Here is a 20,047-nt window from a genome sequence, read left to right as displayed (position 1 = left end):
TCTCCTGACAATCTTGAAGTTGTGACCAACTAGTGGAAACAAAATATCCTGCTAAACCCGGTCAAAATTGTTCATCATTTTGAACACTTAAATAAGGTCACCTCTTCATCTTCTCTGCTCCAAGAGGAATAAGCCCAATCTCTCTCATCTTTCCTTGTATCTAAAATCCTTCATTCCTGGCTACCTAGTATCATTCTAGTAAATCTCTTTTGAACTCTCTCCCGGGCTGTAACATCCTTTCTTAAGTTGCCCAGAACTGAACACCATGCTCTAAATGTGGTCTGACCAATGGTTTGTAGGGGTGGAGCATCACTTCCTTTGCTTTTAAACTGTATGCCTCTATTTATAAACCCAGAGATCCTATACATCACCTTTAACAACAGTTTCAACTTGTCTGGCCACCTTCAGAGAATCATCCACATTAACCCCAAGGTCCCTCTGCTCCTGTACTCCCCTCTAGAGTTGTCCCATTGAGCCTGGATTGTCTGTCTGTGGTACTCAGCCAAAATGTATTCCTCATATTTCTCTGCATTGAAATCCAACTGCCAGGTGTCTGTCCAATTGGCCAACCTGTCAAAGTCCCTCAGCATCATCTTCACAATCCCCTTTTTTTTTTCTCCTTAGCTTGGTGTCATCTGCAAATTTAGAGCTTTTGCCCTCCACATCCATCTCCAAATATCATATAAATTAGTAAAAGCAAGGTTCCCAACACCAATCCCTGTGGAATACCTCTTTCAACTCCCCTCCACTCTGAAAAATACCCATCTGACCTCAAACATTGTCCACCCAGCCATCTCCCCTTTGAGACAGAGTGGATATGGGCTTTGGATGGAAGGGGATTGATAAGCCAATTGGATCTTTCTCAGTCCATGCTTTCTAAAGTTTTGTGAGGATTTATTGCCAGGAATGGATTGAGACCAACTTGTTCATTATTTAGATACCCCACAATGGACAGGAGGAGGCAAACTCTACCTTGACCTTGTGATAAATCCTGAGTCAGGTCCAACTGAAAGAAATGGCCTGCCCTTCACAATGGAATAAACTATACACAAGCAGAGACTCTTTATTGGTGCCCATGCCTTCCTTGTCTCATGAAGACCCAGCAGAAATTGCCACTTGAGAACGTGCAGGAAGGTCAATAAACAAGATGATAGGAATCACTATCTGACTGTACACACACACTGGTAAATTTAAATCTTACACAAGGACATGGTATCATTTAGATAAAGCTTCACCTGACAAATTTCATTGCCAATGGGTTACAAAATAAGTTTGCACTTTTGAAGGTGGCCCATCCCCGAAACTGTACCTTTCCTTATAGTGTCTTTATAAAACAATGACTCATCGAAGGTGGACTCATTCATAACATTTCATTGCCTAACATTTCTAAAGTCACTGAGGGATTATTCCACAGTCTGCAGCTGAACTCTCTGTATTTCACTGAGACGTCCCAGTGTGAGCCTAGCACCTAAGAGTATCTAACCCCCACCACAACTACAATACTACATCTCTATTAGCATGCTATGTTTAACACAGCAAAATCATAATAAGAGATGGAACAAAATTAGGCCATTCAGCCCATTGAGTCTGCTCTGCCATTCAATGTGAGCATGGCTGATCTGATCATCCTCCACTCCAGTTTTCTGCCTTTTCTTCAAAGTCTTTGATTTCCCCCCTTACTGATTTATAAATCTGTCCATCTCAGTCTTCAATATACTTAATGTTCCAGTCCAAACAGCCTTCTGCAGTAAAGATTTCCACAGATTCACTCTCCTTTTAATCTTTCAGGTCAATGATGACCCTTCAGTGGAAGGATTGAGGTACTGAGCCACATAAATCGTGTTAGGTCAGGTGACCAACATCTAGGTCAAAAAGACAGGTCTTAAGAAAGAGAGTGAGCCTGAGAGGTTTCAGGTGGGGAATTCTGCCCGTCACTGCTGTCCATGTGCATATTGTCTTCAGGAGCCAGCAGTGGGGGAAGTCCTGGACTGCTGAGATTTGTTGGAACAGTTAGAAGTGTCCATAATACCACCCAATCAAACTAGGGTCTTCCCAGTCTCTCTGAAAACACTCAGGATGTGACAATATCTCCTGGAGTAATTTTCCAAAATCTACCCCTCTATCCCCATCCCTGTTCACTGGGAAGAACCCAGTCAGAGCTAAACAGCACAATGCAGACGGGAATATTACCCACAGAAAGTGAAAAGGCGAGAGCCAGGGCCCCAACCCCACCACCACCATCGATACCAACTTCTTCCTGTTTACTGATTGCTGCCAGAAATGTTGAACAGGACCAGTGTTGGTGGAGTTTGTTCTTAGTGCTCAGCCTTATCAGGTTGTGGTGGTATGCCTGATGATTGCCTCATTACAAAGCAGAATTCTCTTTGCTTTTTGATAAGTTTGGTTTCAGTTGAATTACTCATTAACTCGATTGTTCTTTGGTTTCACTCACTGGGACTGATTACATCAATGCCTGCTCAGAAACCGAGCTGAACAGCAACTGAGCAGCAAGGCTTGACACCTGCTGTTAAAAAAGGTTGTGTCCAGGCCAACTTTGACCATAGGAGCTGTCTTTGTTACAACTGGTTAAGGCACATGAGACATTCAAGGGGTTAAACGGCATGAGATGAATTACCTCGGGAAGTACTGATTTGGTGAAAAGTTATTTGAGATGGGAAAGATTCAAGGAAGTGAAGAATGCTAAAGTTGAGAGAATTGTTGATTGATTGGTCATAGCAGAGGGGCCTGTTGTGTGTAACCAGCTCTCTGCCGAAGCCCAATGCCACTCCCCATCCAGTCATGTTGTAAAACTCATCGACAGCAATTTGCATTTGTAGGACACCTGTCACTTTGTAAAATGCTGTGAAGTACTTGACAGGATCCATTACCAAACAGAATTTGACATTGGCTCCCACGGGGAGCTATCAAGGCAAGTGACAAACAGCTTGGTCAAAGTGGTTGGTTTTTAAGCAGTGTCATCAAGTAGGACAGAGGCCGAGAGGTTCAGGGAGGGAAATCCAGAGCCTGGAGTTCAGGCAGCTGAAGGTGCAGTGGCCAATGGTGGAGGGATTAAAATCAGAGTTGCTCAAAAATAAAGTTGGAGAAGCACTGAGATCTCAGAGCTCTGGGCTAGGGGAAGTTAGGTAGGGCCATGGACAGATTTGAACTTGGAAATATGTGAATTTTAAAATCAAACATTGTTGGACCAAGAGCCAGTGTAGCAGAAAGGTGTTTGGGGGTGGGGTGAGACATGATGGGAGTTAGGGTGCAGACAGCAGAGTTTTGGGTGATCTGGGAGTTAAAAAGCTGGAAGACGAGAGGCTGACCAGGACAACATTGCACTAGTGGAGTTTAGTGAGAAGTGAAGCATGGATCAGCATCCTGGTGGTTACTATTGATCAAGAACAGAATGGGACTCACCATGTGAATATAGTGGTGACAGAAGCACATCTGAGGTTCAGAAGACTAGAGGAGGAGACAGCAATAGTGAACTGCTAGTTGATGTTTTATTATATTAAAGTTGCTGTAATTATTGTTGTAGCATCCAATGGCCAATTAGGTGAAGAACTACAAGAGATTGGATCATGTCCATCAATTCCTGGGACAGGAGAAAGCCAGCAGCAGATCTGAGATTTTCTTGCTCCATTCAGTGTGTGTGAAGCTGTGAGCACAGAGTTCATGTTGAGATGTTCTATTTCAGTCTCTCTTCCTGTTTGGTTTGGACAGTCCAGCACCTCCCAGCTCATTTGGATCCCTCCAGCCCTTGCAAAAGCAAGCTAATGTTTTGAGGCCTAGATGGTTCTTCATCAGAGCTCCTATCATTCTTGTAAACCTCTTCTGAACTCCTTCCATGGCCAGCACACTCTTTCTTAAATACAGAGCCCAAAACTGCTCACAATATTCCAAATTCTATCTGACCAGAGCCTTGTACAGCCTCAGCTATAAATTGTATTCTAGTATTCTTGTATTCTAGCCCTCCTTGAAATTAATGCTATCATTGCATTTGCCTTTCTAGCTCCCAACTGAACCTGCGTGTTAACCTTAAGAGAATCCTGGACTAGACTCCCGAGTCCCTTGTGCTTTAGATTTCTAAAGCCTTCTTCATTTAGAAAATAGTCCATGCCTCTTCTTCCTACCAAAGTGCATAACCTCGCACTTTTCCATTTTTTTAAGATTAGATTCCCTACAATGTGGAAACAGGCGCTTTGGCCCAACAGTCCACACTCACCCTCTGAAGAGTAACCCACCCAGACCCATTTCCCTCTGACTAATGTATGTAACACTGTGGGCAGTGTAGCATGGCCAATTCACCTCGCGTTGTATTCCATCTGCTGTGTCTTTGCTCAATTTCCTGTCCAACTCCTTCTGCTCCCTCCTTCCCATCTCTTCAACGCTACCTGTCCCTCCACCTATGTTTCTCGCAGCTGCACATTGTCAACTATGCCTCAGTTCCTTTGTCCATATTGTTAGTGAATAAAATGAATAGTTGATTCAACACTGACTCCTGCGGAACTCCACTCGTGATTGGCTGCCGTCCTGAAAAAGATCATTTTATCCCCACTCTGCTTTCTGCCAGTCAGCCAATCCTTTATCAAAGTGTCCTAAACTCTCCAAAGTTTCTATCTTTCTATTCAGTTCTAATTCACTGCTCTCAATTATTTGTATTATCCACGTTTTGTAATACCTGCATTTAAGGATTCAGTTGCTTAAGTTTAAGATTCTGACCATGACTCAGTGAGTCATACCCTTGCCTCAGATTTGAAGATTCCGGGTTCACTTCAAAGACTTGAACACTTTGCCCAGGCTAACACTCACAGTGTAGTACTGAGAGGAGGCTGCACTGTGGGAGATGTTGACTATCAGTATGAGATGTGAAATAAGACCTCACCCCCACTGTTTGATAGTTGGTTGCATGGCTGGTTTGTAAATGCAGAGCAGCACCACCAGCACAGATTCAATTCTTTCACTACCTGAGGTTACCTTCTCAACCACTCCCCCAATGACGCCCCCCCCCCCCCCCCCCCCCCCCCCCCCCTCAGCCTGAGAGGTGGTGATCCTCAGGTTTAACTCCACTTTACCTTTTACCCCGATAGTGTTTGTAAGCATCCCATTTCACAATTTTGAAGTAGTGCAGGGGAGCTTTCTCCTGTGTCCTGGCCAAGATTTATGTCCCTCAACTGCTATCATGAAAACTGGATTATCTGGTCATTATCACATTGTGGGATCTTGCTTTGTGTAAAATGGCTGCACTGCAGCAAAGACTACTCTCCAGAATGTACTTCACTCCCATGTTATGCCTTCAGAGGCAGTACAGAAATGAAACTCCCATCAATCAGGACAATCGTTCACAATTCAAATTTGCCATCTCGTAACCCCTTTAGATTAGACTTACAGTGTGGAAACAGGCCCTTCAGCCCAACAAGTCCACACCGACCCGCCGAAGCGCAACCCACCCATACCCCTACATTTACCCCTTACCTAACACTACGGGCAATTTAGCTTGGCCAATTCACCTGACCCGCACATCTTTGGACTGTGGGAGGAAACCGGAGCACCCGGAGGAAACCCACGCAGACACGGGGAGAACGTGCAAACTCCACACAGTCAGTCTAGCCCACACTGCTCAATTCTTTCTGAATTACTGCCACCCTATAAAACAACTAAATGTAATTACACTCAAGTTCACCTTGCTTTGAGTGGCAGAGGCTTGCTGAGAGTTGGAAAGCTACTTTGTCTATCTTTCTAGCCACTCTCCGTGTGGGGAGGTATTGACTTGGCTCTAGAATAACTATTTGCTTTGTTGAAGTGTGTCAACTCTTTTTGTATTGTTGTGAAGATTTGGAATCTCGTGGCCACAGCTTCACATCCCAGACATTGAGGGCATAAAGGAGAAGCTTTCACATTAATTGTAGCTTAAACTTGTGGAATTCCCAAATTTAAAAGCTTGAAGCAGAAGGATATCAGGTTGTGGGGTATGGAGCGTGTTGTGGGATGTGGAGCGTGTTGTGGGATGTGGAGCGTGTTGTGGGGTGTGGAGCGTGTTGTGGGGTGTGGAGCGTGTTGTGGGGTGTGGAGCGTGTTGTGGGGTGTGGAGCGTGTTGTGGGGTGTGGAGCGTGTTGTGGGAAGTAGGGGGATGTGGGGATTGCTGGGCTTGCAGAATATGAGGTGGGTGGGTTGGTTTGTGTTAAGGGATATGGGGAACACTAATGCAAAACATTGCAGATATCAAAATGAAAATAGAACCTGCTGGAAAAATTCAACAGGACAGGTAAGAAGTGCAGAGAGAGAAACAAAGTTAAAATTTCAGGTAAAGTTGGCCTTTCATTGGGTCATCGTAACCTGAAACATTAAGTCCACTTCTATCCACAGATGCTGCTTGATATGCTGAGGATTTGGGTGGAGATTAAGGAGGTGATCAGAAGCCAGCTGTGGGTTGATGGGATCAAAAGGTCAATATTGATCAAAATCTCAGAAAAAGCCAGTTTTGCTTTGACTCTCTCACAAAATAAAAAGTTACAGAATTCACTGAGTTACAACCATTCACAGATCGGACCTATATCCACACACCAATAAATAATATTATTATTCTAAATGAAGACTGTGCAGTTCCTGTCAGCTCTGACTTTGATTAATGTTGGGACAGTCCCAGGTTAAACTGACTCATCTTGTATCAGCCATTGGGAGTTCATTATGTAAACTGAGAAAGGACTGGCAGGTTTCCTGCTCCTGATTACCCACAGTGGCACCATGTCAACAGGTATGTGACCAATCAATCAGAGTGTGCTGTACGTGGTTGATTGCTGCTATCTCCCAGTGTCACTGTGATTAAAGTATTGTGGTTGACGGAGGGAACTGATTGCAGGACAGAGTCAGAAAGAGAGGGGAAGGAATTTGGCTTGTGGAGGTTAATATCTTGCCTTCAAATCCCTTCATGGCCCATCCTTCCCCTTCTCTGTGACCCCTTCCAGTCCAATAACCATCTGCAATCTCCCATTACTCACCTCTTGTATAACCCCAATGCCCATCGCTGCACCATCGACTGCTGTGCCTTTTACTGCCTGAGGTTTGACATTCCCTCCCTAAACCTCTCTGCCCCTCTACTCCTCAATCCTTCTTTAAAACCTTCCTCATTAGCCAAGCATGATCCAAAATGACCTTTGTAGTTGGTGTGAAGGAATAATCTCCTAAAGGTGCTACTTTAATGCAAGGCAATGATTTCTTTTAACATGTGCTTTGCTCTGTTGACTGTGAATTGGAAGGGTTTGGGGTTAAGCTTCAGTTCAGAGAATGGAGTCTATAATCCAGACCAACACTGAGTGCAGTGCCCAGTGAGTGCTACACTGTCAGAGGTGCCACCTTTTCAATTAAGTACCAAATCTGAGCACCCTCTGCTTTTTCCAATGTCACTGTCATTAAGTGACTCAGAGATACAGGAGAGACAAACAGCAATACGGTCTCCTAGAATCTGGTCAATATCTAACCTGGTCATGGCAACGCTATTATAAACACACATACTGATTGCTCCTGCAGTGTAAATTCTGGGTGCGGTCTGTATTGAGATGTGATGAGTTACTCTATAAATACAACAGACTTTCTGCAGATTAAAGGTTGCTTTGGATTAGAGAATGTTTCAGAACAACTAGAAACATGGTGCTTAGCTCACCTAATGAGTGCTGCTGCAGGTCTTCACAACCCACCCAGTCTAAACTCGCTGTCCCTGGTGGTCTCCCTCCATAACTAGCCCGTACTCTTTCACAATCCTCTTCCCCACTCCCCTCGACTAAACCTATGGGGGTCAATTGTAAAGTCGCCATCATGAGGAATCAGTCTGTGGTAAAATGCTTTCCCATGTCACTCACTCCTTGCATCTTTCTGGTCTTTCAGGTGAAGACTGTTCCTGAAGGGGATCATGATGAAATCGATACAGTTCAATACTTTGATAAACCAGCCAATGGCATCAATACACTGAATACTAATGAGTATAATTCGCAGCCAGTTGCGTACAGTGTGGAAAGTCACAATCAGTAAGTGACAATGTGACGAAATGATACAATTGATAATCACAGAAGAAGGCCACTCCTTCCATCAGGCCTGTGCTAGCTCTTTGCTCGAGCTGCTGAGTTAGTAATATTGCATTGCACTTTTCTTTTACGTGAGCTCTCCTCGGGTATTTCTATCCAACTCCTCTTTCAAAAATATTACTGAAAATATTTCCACCTTCTTTGAAAACTGTAGCATTCTCACCACAGAAAGTAAGTCCTCTGGTTCTGTCATTAGCTATTACAATTGAGTGGTGTGGATGATGAGGGCAAGGCTTTGGATAATTTGTTATAAGCATGGAATTTTAACCTTTGTCATAACTGAAGGGAGTTAGTTCTGTACCTGCTGCATTTTACTCTCCTACTGGAACACTTCATCCGTGTTCACTCAATTGAAATTCCTCTTAATTTTGAGTGTCTTGATTTAAATCATCTTCTTATCCTCATTCCTCCGGGAGCCATCCTAGTTTCTCCAGTCACCACTGAAGTCACTTGTCTCTGAACAATTGTAAGTCTCCACCCCACCCTTCCTGGAGCCTTGGCATTCGTTTTTTTAAGAATGTGGGATGCTGAATTGTCCACACTATTCCAGCTGAAGCCTAACACCTGTGTGTTACAAAGGTTTAAGGAAAAAGTGAGGTCTGCAGATGCTGGAGATCAGAGCTGAAAATGTGTTGCTGGAAAAGCGCAGCAGGTCAGGCAGCATCCAAGGAACAAGAAATTTGACGTTTCGGGCACAAGCCCTTCATCAGGAATGAGGAAAGTGTGTCCAGCAGGCTAAGATAAAAGGTAGGGAAGAGGGACTTGGGGGAGGGGCGATGGAGATGTGATAGGTGGAAGGAGGTCGAGGTGAGGGTGATAGGCTGGAGTGGGGTGGGGGCGGAGAGGTCAGGAAGAGATTGCAGGTTAGGAGGGCGGTGCTGAGTTCGAGGGAATCGACTGAGACAAGGTGGGGGGAGGGGAAATGAGGAAACTGGAGAAATCTGAGTTCATCCCTTGTGGTTGGAGGGTTCCCAGGCGGAAGATGAGGCGCTCTTCCTCCAACCGTCGCATCCCTTGTAGTTGGAGGGTTGCGCTGCCTCATGCTGTCACGAGGAGGTTGAACAGTTCATCCACTTTACCAACACCTTCCACCCCGACCTCAAATTCACCTGGACCGTCTCAGACTCCTCCCTCCCCTTCCTAGACCTATCCATTTCTATCTCGGGCGACCAAATCAACACAGACATCTACTATAAACCGACTGACTCCCACAGCTACCTAGACTACACCTCCTCCCACCCTGCCCCCTGTAAAAACGCCATCCCATATTCCCAATTCCTTCGTCTCCGCCGCATCTGCTCCCAGGAGGACCAGTTTCAATACCGGACAGCCCAGATGGCCTCCTTCTTCAAGGACCGCAGATTCCCCCCAGACGTGATCGATGATGCCCTCCACCGCATCTCCTCCACTTCCCGCTCCTCCGCCCTTGAGCCCCGGCCCTCCAACCGCCACCAGGACAGAACCCCACTGGTTCTCACCTATCACCCCACCAACCTCCGTATACAGCGTATCATCCGCCATCATTTCCGCCACCTCCAAACGGACCCCACCACCAGGTATATATTTCCCTCCCCTCCCCTATCAGCATTCCGAAAAGACCACTCCCTCCGTGACTCCCTCGTCAGGTCCACACCCCCCACCAACCCAACCTCCACTCCCGGCACCTTCCCCTGCAACCGCAAGAAATGCAAAACTTGCGCCCACACCTCCTCCCTTACTTCTTTCTAAGGCCCCAAAGGATCCTTCCATATCTGCCACAAATTCACCTGCACCTCCACACACATCATCTATTGCATCTGCTGCACCCGATGTGGCCTCCTCTATATTGGGGAGACAGGCCGCCTACTTGCGGAACGCTTCAGGGAACACCTCTGGGACGCCCGGACCAACCAACCCAACCACCCCGTGGCTCAACACTTTAACTCCCCCTGCAAATGTGTTGCTGGTTAAAGCACAGCAGGCCAGGCAGCATCTCAGGAATAGAGAATTCGACGTTTCGAGCATAAGCCCTTCATCCTGATGAAGGGCTTATGCTCGAAACGTCGAATTCTCTATTCCTGAGATGCTGCCTGGCCTGCTGTGCTTTAACCAGCAACACATTTGCAGCTGTGATCTCCAGCATCTGCAGACCTCATTTTTTACTTTAACTCCCCCTCCCACTCCACCAAGGACATGCAGGTCCTTGGACTCCTCCATCGCCAGAACATAACAACACGACGGTTGGAGGAAGAGCGCCTCATCTTCCGCCTGGGAACCCTCCAACCACAAGGGATGAACTCCGATTTCTCCAGTTTCCTCATTTCCCCTCCCCCCACCTTGATTCCCTCGAACTCAGCACCGCCCTCCTAACCTGCAATCTCTTCCTGACCTCTCCACCCCACCCCACTCAGGCCTATCACCCTCACCTTGACCTCCTTCCACCTATCACATCTCCATCGCCCCTCCCCCAAGTCCCTCCTCCCTACCTTTTATCTTAGCCTGCTGGACACACTTTCCTCATTCCTGATGAAGGGCTTGTGCCCGAAACGTCGAATTTCCTGTTCCTTGGATGCTGCCTGACCTGCTGCGCTTTTCCAGCAACACATTTTCAGCTCTGTTACAAAGGTTTAGCATAACTTGCTGCCCTTTGTACTTTACTCCTTTTATTAATAAAGCCAAGGGTTCAGTGAGTTTGTTTTAAGAGCCTTCTCAACCTTCTTTCCAGTTTCAAAGATCTATCAATGTACATGCCCAGGCTGTCTTTTAATTTTAAAAATATACTTTTATTCATAAAAGATTTGTTTATGTAACAGTCACAACTGCAGTTTGATTCTGTAGCGTGGTGTGCCAAGGAAACAAACGCTGGAGTTTGACTCGATCCAAACAAACTGAAGGCATCTCTTGTATAAAACTATATTTACATGATTTTGAGGGCTGAAATGGGTGGATGGGGTAGATGGGGAGGCATCTGACCAGCCTGCACGCAGCCTCCCAAAGTCTGTTACTAGCTTCCACATTGTTTACTACAATTCCCAGTTTTCTGAAAACTTTGAACTGAAGTCATTTTTAAGTCCAAATCATCATTAAACATGAGCAGGGAGCACAACACTGCCCCCTTGGGGGAGGTGTGGGCAGTTCACCAGACCCAGTTACAACTGATTCAATGCCTGACATCTTCAAGTCAATGAATGATCAGAGATCTGAAATACGGGCAAGATGGAAATGCGGATCCATGGAAATCCAAGAATGCTGACCTCTGTGGGAATCACCCGGGAAGTTTGAACCTCTGGACAATTCCCCTCCTCCCTGGCACCTTCTGTAAAACTCTAACTTTGAACTAGAGTTGAAAAATTTGAACCGTTCCAGTTTACTTACCGGACTAATTACCCAAGGAATGTTAGACAGAAAAAATTCTAGTCTAACTCACAGGGCACTACAACTGACCTTTACACGAGTGTTATTGCCATGAAAGAGGCTATTTGTCCCATCATGCCTGCACTTACTCCTGAGATGAGCATCATTACCCTAGTGCTTTTACCCCGTATCCTCTCGCATTATTTCTATTCAAATCATGTGATGCCCCTCTTGAATGCCTCGGGTTGAACCTGCCTCTACCATGTTTCCAGGCTGTGCTATTCCACACCGTTGACCATTCATTTGTGAAAAAGGTTTTTCCTCAAACTTGTTGTTTCTTGTGCCACAATTTAAATCTATGCCCCTCTTCCCATCTACTCCATTCACACTTTCTATCCAGCCCTCCAGATTACTCACTGATGTCCCTTTGAACCCCCCCATCTATTCCCCCTAACTTGACCTAACTGGCCTCCCAATACAACCTGAATACCCCATGACTACAGGAATCCTACCACATGCCTACCCTCCCAAACCCACCTGACCAGCCCCCAATCTGATCTGCTTAATTTCTCACTCCGTCACCTCACCCCATCCTAGCCACTGACCCAATCAGCTGACCCTCATTTACCTATTCAATAGCATCGACATTGGATATTTAAACTCCCTCTAACAGCAGCCAGCACTTTGTGAAAAGGGGAGAAGTCTGTCTTCCCCATGAAACTGGGAGTTGTCTGATGAATTCCATGTATTTCTTGAGAGGTTGGGCTCAGGAGACTGGGCAAGAAATGTAGATTGGCATTGAGGAGTTGAGTGGCAATTCAATGATGATTGCCACTCTGTGGGAGACCAAGGCCATTGGCATCCCATTTGAGTGACGCAATTTTGGATACATTATAGACAGCAATTCCAGGATACATTTTCCCCACTGGCTTCACCTTTTGCCGACAACAACAGGACGCACAACGTGGAGGGAATGTTTTACATGTTTTGAGTTTGTGACTTTATATGAGGCAGACTTTCAGCTATGTTTAAATCAGAAAGAAACAAAAATGTGTGCTTGTACATCACCCTGAGATGTAAATGCAAACACACACTAATAATTTTCTCAAGATGAAACGTATACTTTGGTCATGAACACAAGAAGCACATCACCTGTTTGAACTTCTACCTTTAGGATATACGTGTGCAGCCTGACTGGGTTTTCTCTAAAGGCTCTTTGCATGGAAGTTGGAAGTCTGTGGGTTTCCAATGTCATGGCTGAATTTCTATAAATTTCATCCATCTGCCATCCCTCCAATTTCAAAAGTCTGCATTCCATAAAATTTATATCTTGAAAGTTGGAAACATGATATTTTACTGGATGTGGCAGATACAGAAAGATTCGAGGGCTCCTGATGACCTCTGACGTAGTCTTATTGAGGTTTGAGTAAGCAGTTGAAATGACACAGCTGTAACCTCTGGAAAGAGTCCTTGCTATGTTAGTTTATTGGTGCCTCTTCCTGTGATATATTTAATAGAAGAATTTACATTTTGTTATCTCATTGACTTAATCAAAATGATTAGACAGATGTACAGGAAAGAAGTCTTTTTGCCTGAGAGAGTGGTGGGAATTTGTAACTGTCTGCTTGTCAGGGGGGTATAGGCAATACATTGGAGACGTATCCAGATGCAATGCCAAGGCATACAAGACTATGGTGAATGTGAGGACTGCAGATGCTGGAGATCAGAGTAGAGAGTGTGGTATTGGAAAAGCAGGTCAGGCAGCATCAGAGATGCAGGAAAATCAACATTTTGGGAAAAAGCCCTTTATCAGGAAGAGAATTAGAGTAGTTAGGTTTTTTTTAACCAGTGCAGAATTGATGGGCCGAAGGGCCTTTTATCTGTGCTGTAGATCTGTGATTCTACAAGATGTGACAATGTTTGACATAATCTAGTTACAGATTGTATAACAGTATCCCCTAATAACATCATCCTGGACAATGAGGATATAAGACAACTTTTGACACTTTCCTAACTAGCAATGGGACCCCACATTCAGGAGAGCAGAGCACTAGCAAGAGAATCTCTGTGATGGAACCTTTTCTGTAGAGTCTCAAAATGGGTATTATAGCATAGGACCAGCTGGCAATGTTTCCACATAAAGATTCTACATTTAAGACGATCGATGCCCATACTTTGTGTTTATTGCCAGGTACCTTTCCTCCTCTTACCCCTCGAGGAACATCAACTCAACTCCATCTGAAGATACAGCAAGGAAGCCTCCGGCTGGTCGAAAGAAGAAGTGGAGGAGACGTGGCAGATCAGAGGTGGAGGAATCTCAATATGAGACTGATTATACAACTGGAGCCGAATCCGGTGATGACATGGATGATGAGGAATGGGACAGGTTGGTATTCTCTCCACCTTTCCACTTGTTTAGGTATCCCAAAAACGGGCTCTAAACCTGATTCATCACACAAATGCCCAGGCAATGACCATCCCCAGCAAGTGAGAATCTTATCATCACTCCTTGATGTTCAATGGTATTACCAACACTAAATCCCCCACCATCAACAGCCTGGAATTACTATTGACCAGAAACCAAGTTGGTCTAGCTACATAAATGCTGTGGCTACAAGAACAGGTCAGAAGCTAGGAATCTTGCAATGAGAAACTCACCTCCTGACTCCCCAAAGTCATTTATGGGGCACTAGTCAGAAGTTATTTGGAATAGTCCTCCATTGCATATCCAACAACACTCAAGAAGCTTTACACCATTCTGGACAAAGCAGCCCACTTGATTGGCATCATATCCATTACCTTCTACAGTAACTTACTAAGGGCCCTTAGACAGCACCTTCCAAACTTGTTACCTCTACAAGAGCAGCAGATATGTGGGAACACTACCCCCTGCAAGTTCCCCTCCAAACCACTCACCAGCCTGACTTGGAAATATATCACCATTCCTTCACTGTCACTGGGTCAAAATCCTGGAATTCTCTCCCGAAGGGAATTATGGGTCTACAGTGGCTCAAGAAGGCACCTCAATGCCATCTTGTCCACTGCAGTTGGGGGAATGGAGGGGTGGGATGTGGCAGAGGCAGTCTCAGCAATGTCTCAATGGAACATGTTCTAACCCCCATCTCTTGTCTTATCAGTTTGTACCCTCCCATAACCTCCGACCCCATTCGGCAGGAGTACAAGCGGGAGTTTGACAATGACCATCGGGAATATAAACAGCTTTGTGCTGAAATGGATGAAATTAACAATCAGATCAATTTCCTGAGCAAGCGGTTGGACGTCTTGACTGAGGATGACCCCAGCTATGAGGTAGGAACATGCCTGTCACTCTTGCATATCCAGAGCAAGTTGAGAGAAGGGAGCAGCAAGAACCCCAGTATTTTATTGATCAGTTGTACATCTCTGTAATTCAATCCCAATCCTGAAACAACCATCCCAATAGTTTCCTGTGTTCCTTTCCTGGCGTTTCCTCCTTGTGGAATTTGTGGGTTTGGAAAAGGGATAATCTAAGGAGTTCTTTCAAAATGAGGTCATGGAGAAGTCCTCATTGTCAGCACCTGGGATCGAAGAATCACAGAATAGTTACAGCACAGGAGGAGACCATTCAGCCCATTGTGCCTGCACTAGTTCTTCAAACAAGTACCATTACCTGATGCCAATCTCCTGCCTTTGCTCATACTTCTGCACATTATTTTTATTCAAGTAATCTTTTGATGTCCCTCTTGAATGTCTGTCTCAACTGAATCTGCCTCCCCCGCATTTCCAGCCAGGACATTTCAGACTCTAACTACTGACTGTCTGAAAAAGTTATTTTCTCACATCAAGTTTGTTCCTTTTACACTCGCTCTCGATCTGTTTCCTCTCATTTTTGTTTCTTTAATGAGCAGGAACAGCTTCTCTCTATCTACTCTATGCAACCTATTCATGATTTTGATTTCCAATCTCCTCTCAGCCTCCTTCTCTCCAAGGAGAACTGTACCAACTTCTTCAACCTCTCCCCACCGTTGAAGTTTCTCGTTCTGGTAAATCGCCTCAGCACTCTCTCCAATTGATAAATACCGATCACTAGAGATTTCATCAGGCAATCGTCCAAGCCCATCATCTGATGGTCACCCCAGATCCCAGACCTCTGGATCATTAATGCATCAACAGATTAATTGCATCATCTGTGTGTAATTCAATAATAGTCATTTTTTGGGCATGTTTTAGGATTTGTTTTGCTTTGTTTTAGGGAGTTGCTGAGGAATACAACAGATTAAAAGACTACAAGAAGGTGAGTATGATTCCATTCAAGTCAGAACACAGAACATCAGGAAGGGCAGTGCTTGGTAATGGTCTATCACTGGACTAGTAACCCAGGGAGTGGGTTTGAGTGCCACTGTGATGAAATTTGAGTCAATGAAGATTTGGAATGAGAAGCTGGTCTAATTATGACAATTATTGTAAAAGCGCCTCTAGTTCACAAATATCTGCCATCCTTATCTGGTCTGGCCTACATGTGACTCCATTTTCTGGATCAGTGGTGCTGGAAGAGCACAGCAGTTCAGGCAGCACCCAACGAGCAGCGAAATCGATGTTTCGGGCAAAAGCCCTTCATCTGACTCTTAACTGCCCTCTGAAATGCCCAATTAAGACATTTTGTTCAAGGGCAATTATACAAAAGCAAAATATTACAGATGCTGAAAATCTGAACAAAAGTTGCTGGAAATACTCAGATCAGGCAGCATCAGTTGGTGGGAGAAACTGAGTTAATTTTTCAGAAGGATTTAAATTTACCTGAAGTGAGAATGGTTTTCTGAGGATAGGTTACTGATCTGAAATATTGAGCTGAATCTCATGGTGTCAGGGGTCTCACTGACGGACAGAGAGCTGGTGTGAGACTGGTGCTGCCTCTTCTCAGGAGTCCCTGGGAACCAGTCAGCTGTGAGGCGCAGCAGCACTCCAGGGGCGTACCACACAGAAGGTGGTTGGCTGCAGCTGAAAAGGACCCCATAGCATACGAGGTTTAAAGTGCACCTCAACAAATGTGGATGATGTGGGGTCAGTTCTCAGCATAGGGGTTACAGGCAGAAGGTAGCCAGTGGGGTCAGAGCAAGGGCAGACAGGTTGTCTCCCAGCATGCACCCCTGCTGCACCTGAACCCCCACCCCCCACTGATATATGGTTCCTCTGCCCTCCCCACTTCTTAATCACATTCTACCCATTCAGTAGAAATAACAGAAACTGGCATAAGGGTTTTTGGTGTCCAAACCAATGTAGCTATCCCTGAAAGTTTGGGTTCAGTGTAGAGGAAGCTTTACTCTGTACCTAATCCTGTTCTGTGCCTGTCTTGGGAGTGTTTGATTGGGATAGAGTAGAGGAAGCTTTACTTTCAGTTTAAAAGAGTAGAGAAAGCTTTACTCTGTATCTAACCCTGTGCAATCCCCATTGTAGGAGTGTTTGATAAGGTCACTAGGAGCCACAAATAGAAAGATTCCATTTTCTGTCACTGACATTTCTTGAATGAATATTACGCCTCCTGTGTTCTCGAAGGAAGAGAAATATCGATAAGGAAATGTAAAGCTTCATACTTTTTGTTTGCTGTTTTCTCTGATTACTTCCAGACATCCGAGTATCAGAGTAAACGACTGCAGGGCAAGCGCCTGAAGAGGAAGCTGTCCCACATTAAGAGGATGGTCAGCGAGTATGATCGCCAGCGAGATTGAGATTCAGAGAGGACTCATCATTCTTCAACCCTTTCTGTCTTTTCTCCTTCTCCAATCTCCCAACCCCTATCCACAGCCTACAATGTGAAAACTCGGAAAATCCTGCACAGCTTGGTGTAAGTTCCAAACTCCCACCAGATACTGTTGGGGGAGAATGATCGGGACTGGGATGTGACAGTATTCACAGTGAGACAGAGCCAGCACCAAACCTGCAGCAGGGGAAGGCTGATTAACACTGACTCCACTCCTACATCTTGTTTCTAGACAGCTTTGCTCTGAGTGGCTGCGAATCTATAATCTATATCCAATACCTGGTCAATCAAAGAACTGGCAGTTGACAGAAGACTGAAAGGAAACATGAGAGGGGGCCTCCAACAGCTTTAATCCAATGGAAGATACCACACATGGGCCATTCAATCCTTGCTATGCAACAAGCATGAAAAGATTAAATTATGTTACATCTCTCCCCATCTGCACAACAACAATATGCATTTATATAGTGCCTTTAACATCATAAACCGCCTTTGGTGGCTTCATGGTGAATTTGCCCGACCACAGGAGGAGATATTTAAGAAGGGGGACAAAAAGCTCAGTCAAAGGGAGAGTTTTTAAGAGTTCTGTTTTTAAAGGTGGAGAGAGAGAGAGAGCAGAAATTTTAGGAATGGCATCTCAGAGCTTAGGCCTAGAGCAATGAAGCCTGGCCATGGATGGGGAAGTGGTGTGATTTGGGGATTGTCAGGGAACCAGAATTAAAGCCATGAGAAACCCCAAAGGATTGTTGTGTGGTGAGGTCAGGACGGAATTCAGAAATAAGAGAGACTTTTCAATTCAAATCATTGTTGGAGAAGGAGTCAGTGAATGTCAGAGATGGGTGAACAGGGCATGCTGTTAAAGGTTAAAGTCATGAGCTCAGGTTTATACAGGGTGGAAGATGGATATATAGGATAATAGGGTAGGGGGGAATGGGTGAGGATGGGTTACCCTTCAGAAGGTTGGTATGGATGAGTTGGGCCAAAGGGCCTGTTTCCACACTGTAGAGATTCTATGAGAGAATTGGAACAGTTATATCTAAAGGTGACAGGAGGTGAAAACAACTGCATCAGCAGGAGATGAGCTAAGGAATGCTGAATGTAAGCGATGTGGTGGAAATTTTGACAACGTCCCCTCCCCAGGTAATCTCCAATGTGGATAGTCTCCTAGCAGGTGTCATTCAGATGTGGAAGTTCTGACTTAACCACAGACAGACAGTATGGAAAGGGATGGAATCAGAGGAGAGGGAATGGAGTTTATGACAGGGAACCAAGAACCATAGCTTTGGTTTTCCCAGTTGAATAGATGAATGGTCCATTCCCCAGTGGTCAGGCCAAAGACAGTTCCTGTAGAAGCTGAACCCAGATGAATCTATTTAGATTGTGGACAGAATGATACCTGACTTGCACCAGAGTATCATCATTGTCCATGTTGGAAGCTGTTCCCTGAATCTTTACAATCAGAATAATTCCATCGATCTCTCACCAGAGCTTTACTGCCAATGATATGGGACAATTACGTTGCATAGTTTTTATTGATTCTCCAGCTATTTTTTTGCTCTTGTATTATTTTCATTGCAATAAGTAACAAAAGCTAGAATTTTAGAAATAATTATAAATTTAATTCAATAACTGAATTGCATTGAGCTAGAATAAGGCCACCTTGGAGCCAAGACAAGTCAGTCCTTTTTCTATGTTTTTATATATATACACTCACTGACTAATTCTGTATAAATCTTGTGGAGTCTCAGCGGTTGGAAAGGGCAGTTCTTAGATTGTCTTATTGGTAATAAATCCCAAATCGAAACACTCCGATCATTTTGTGTTAGCAGATGAGCTAAGGAATTAATAGGAACAGGAGATTAAATTACACACATTGCTCCTAAAATTCCACGATATTAGTTTGGAAAATGTGGCCACGACCTAATGATTGATGGACACAAGCCATTCGCTACATTTAGACTAAGTGACAGGCTTTCTGTGGGGTTTTGCATTAGGATATGTTACAGAACAGAAACGAGTCCTGAGCTCTGTAAAGGCTTTTTTTTTATGAACAGGGCTAGCAACTATATGTCTCCTTAATCAATTTGACTGAAGAATTGTTAATGAACTGTACAGAGATTGAACCAGGGAGTGTCTGGTAAATTATTAAAATCTAATGCCATCATCCGTTCTGGAAAGTGAAATAAATAGAGGGAAAGAAAAGTAGGACTAAGAGACTGGGGCAGAAAAAGATTTTATTTCAAAACATTTTCTTAAAATCACCAAAAATGATCTAAATCTGAAGGAATGAGACTTCACATGTAAAAGTTAGATTTCTCTTTAACAGTAGACAGCACAGATCCTCTTAACTGTTTCCCTGTACAGAATATGACCCAATTTTCAGATGTTAGCCCATTTTAATGCTCAGTTCCATATTTGCTGTGTTGTGAATTTAAGACTCAAGAACACTCAAAGACATGCCCAATGATTTATTGCAATGCTTTGATTATCTACAACGTTTGTACAGCAAACACTCCGAATTATTGTAAAGTCATGTTTTAATCCATTTCTGCATATTATGAAATACTTAAGTTTTTTGTATTTGAATGAATTGTATCATAAATGTTTTAACACTAATCTAACTCCAAAGCAGTAACTGTTTGATTGTGTTTGGAGGGTTCAGTCAATTTCTTTAATCAAAAACACGGGAGGGGGTACTTAGCCCAACAAGTCTCTCATAACTCTTTTTGAAAAGAAATCCAAATTTCCCATCCTCTTTTGCTTTGCTCATAGCTCTGCAGTTTTCTCCTTTACGTATTTATATAAATTCCCCTTGGAAAGTTATTATTACACCTCCCTTTAAGGCAGCACACTCTGGATCCCAGCCCAGCATCACGCTGTGTAAAACACAATGCT

General features: G+C 44.4%; 1 protein-coding gene across 1 annotated transcript in view; it reads left to right on the top strand.

Moving 5' to 3' along the window:
• LOC132829197 (uncharacterized) overlaps nucleotides 1-18,690 on the top strand; it is a 57,836-nt gene extending 39,146 nt beyond the window's left edge. Inside the window, exons 8-12 of the mRNA XM_060846567.1 lie at nucleotides 7,886-8,025; nucleotides 13,607-13,801; nucleotides 14,553-14,724; nucleotides 15,647-15,688; nucleotides 17,019-18,690. Of these exons, the coding sequence (XP_060702550.1) occupies nucleotides 7,886-8,025; nucleotides 13,607-13,801; nucleotides 14,553-14,724; nucleotides 15,647-15,688; nucleotides 17,019-17,120 (651 nt within the window). The 3' untranslated portion in view covers nucleotides 17,121-18,690. The remainder of the gene's footprint in view (nucleotides 1-7,885; nucleotides 8,026-13,606; nucleotides 13,802-14,552; nucleotides 14,725-15,646; nucleotides 15,689-17,018) is intronic.
• Nucleotides 18,691-20,047: the final 1,357 nt, after the last annotated feature.

Source organism: Hemiscyllium ocellatum, chromosome 28, assembly GCF_020745735.1.
Source record: "Hemiscyllium ocellatum isolate sHemOce1 chromosome 28, sHemOce1.pat.X.cur, whole genome shotgun sequence".
Lineage (NCBI taxonomy): Eukaryota > Metazoa > Chordata > Chondrichthyes > Orectolobiformes > Hemiscylliidae > Hemiscyllium > Hemiscyllium ocellatum.
The sequence above is the reverse complement of the archived record's forward strand: the minus strand, read 5'-3'. Positions and strand labels throughout refer to the sequence as shown.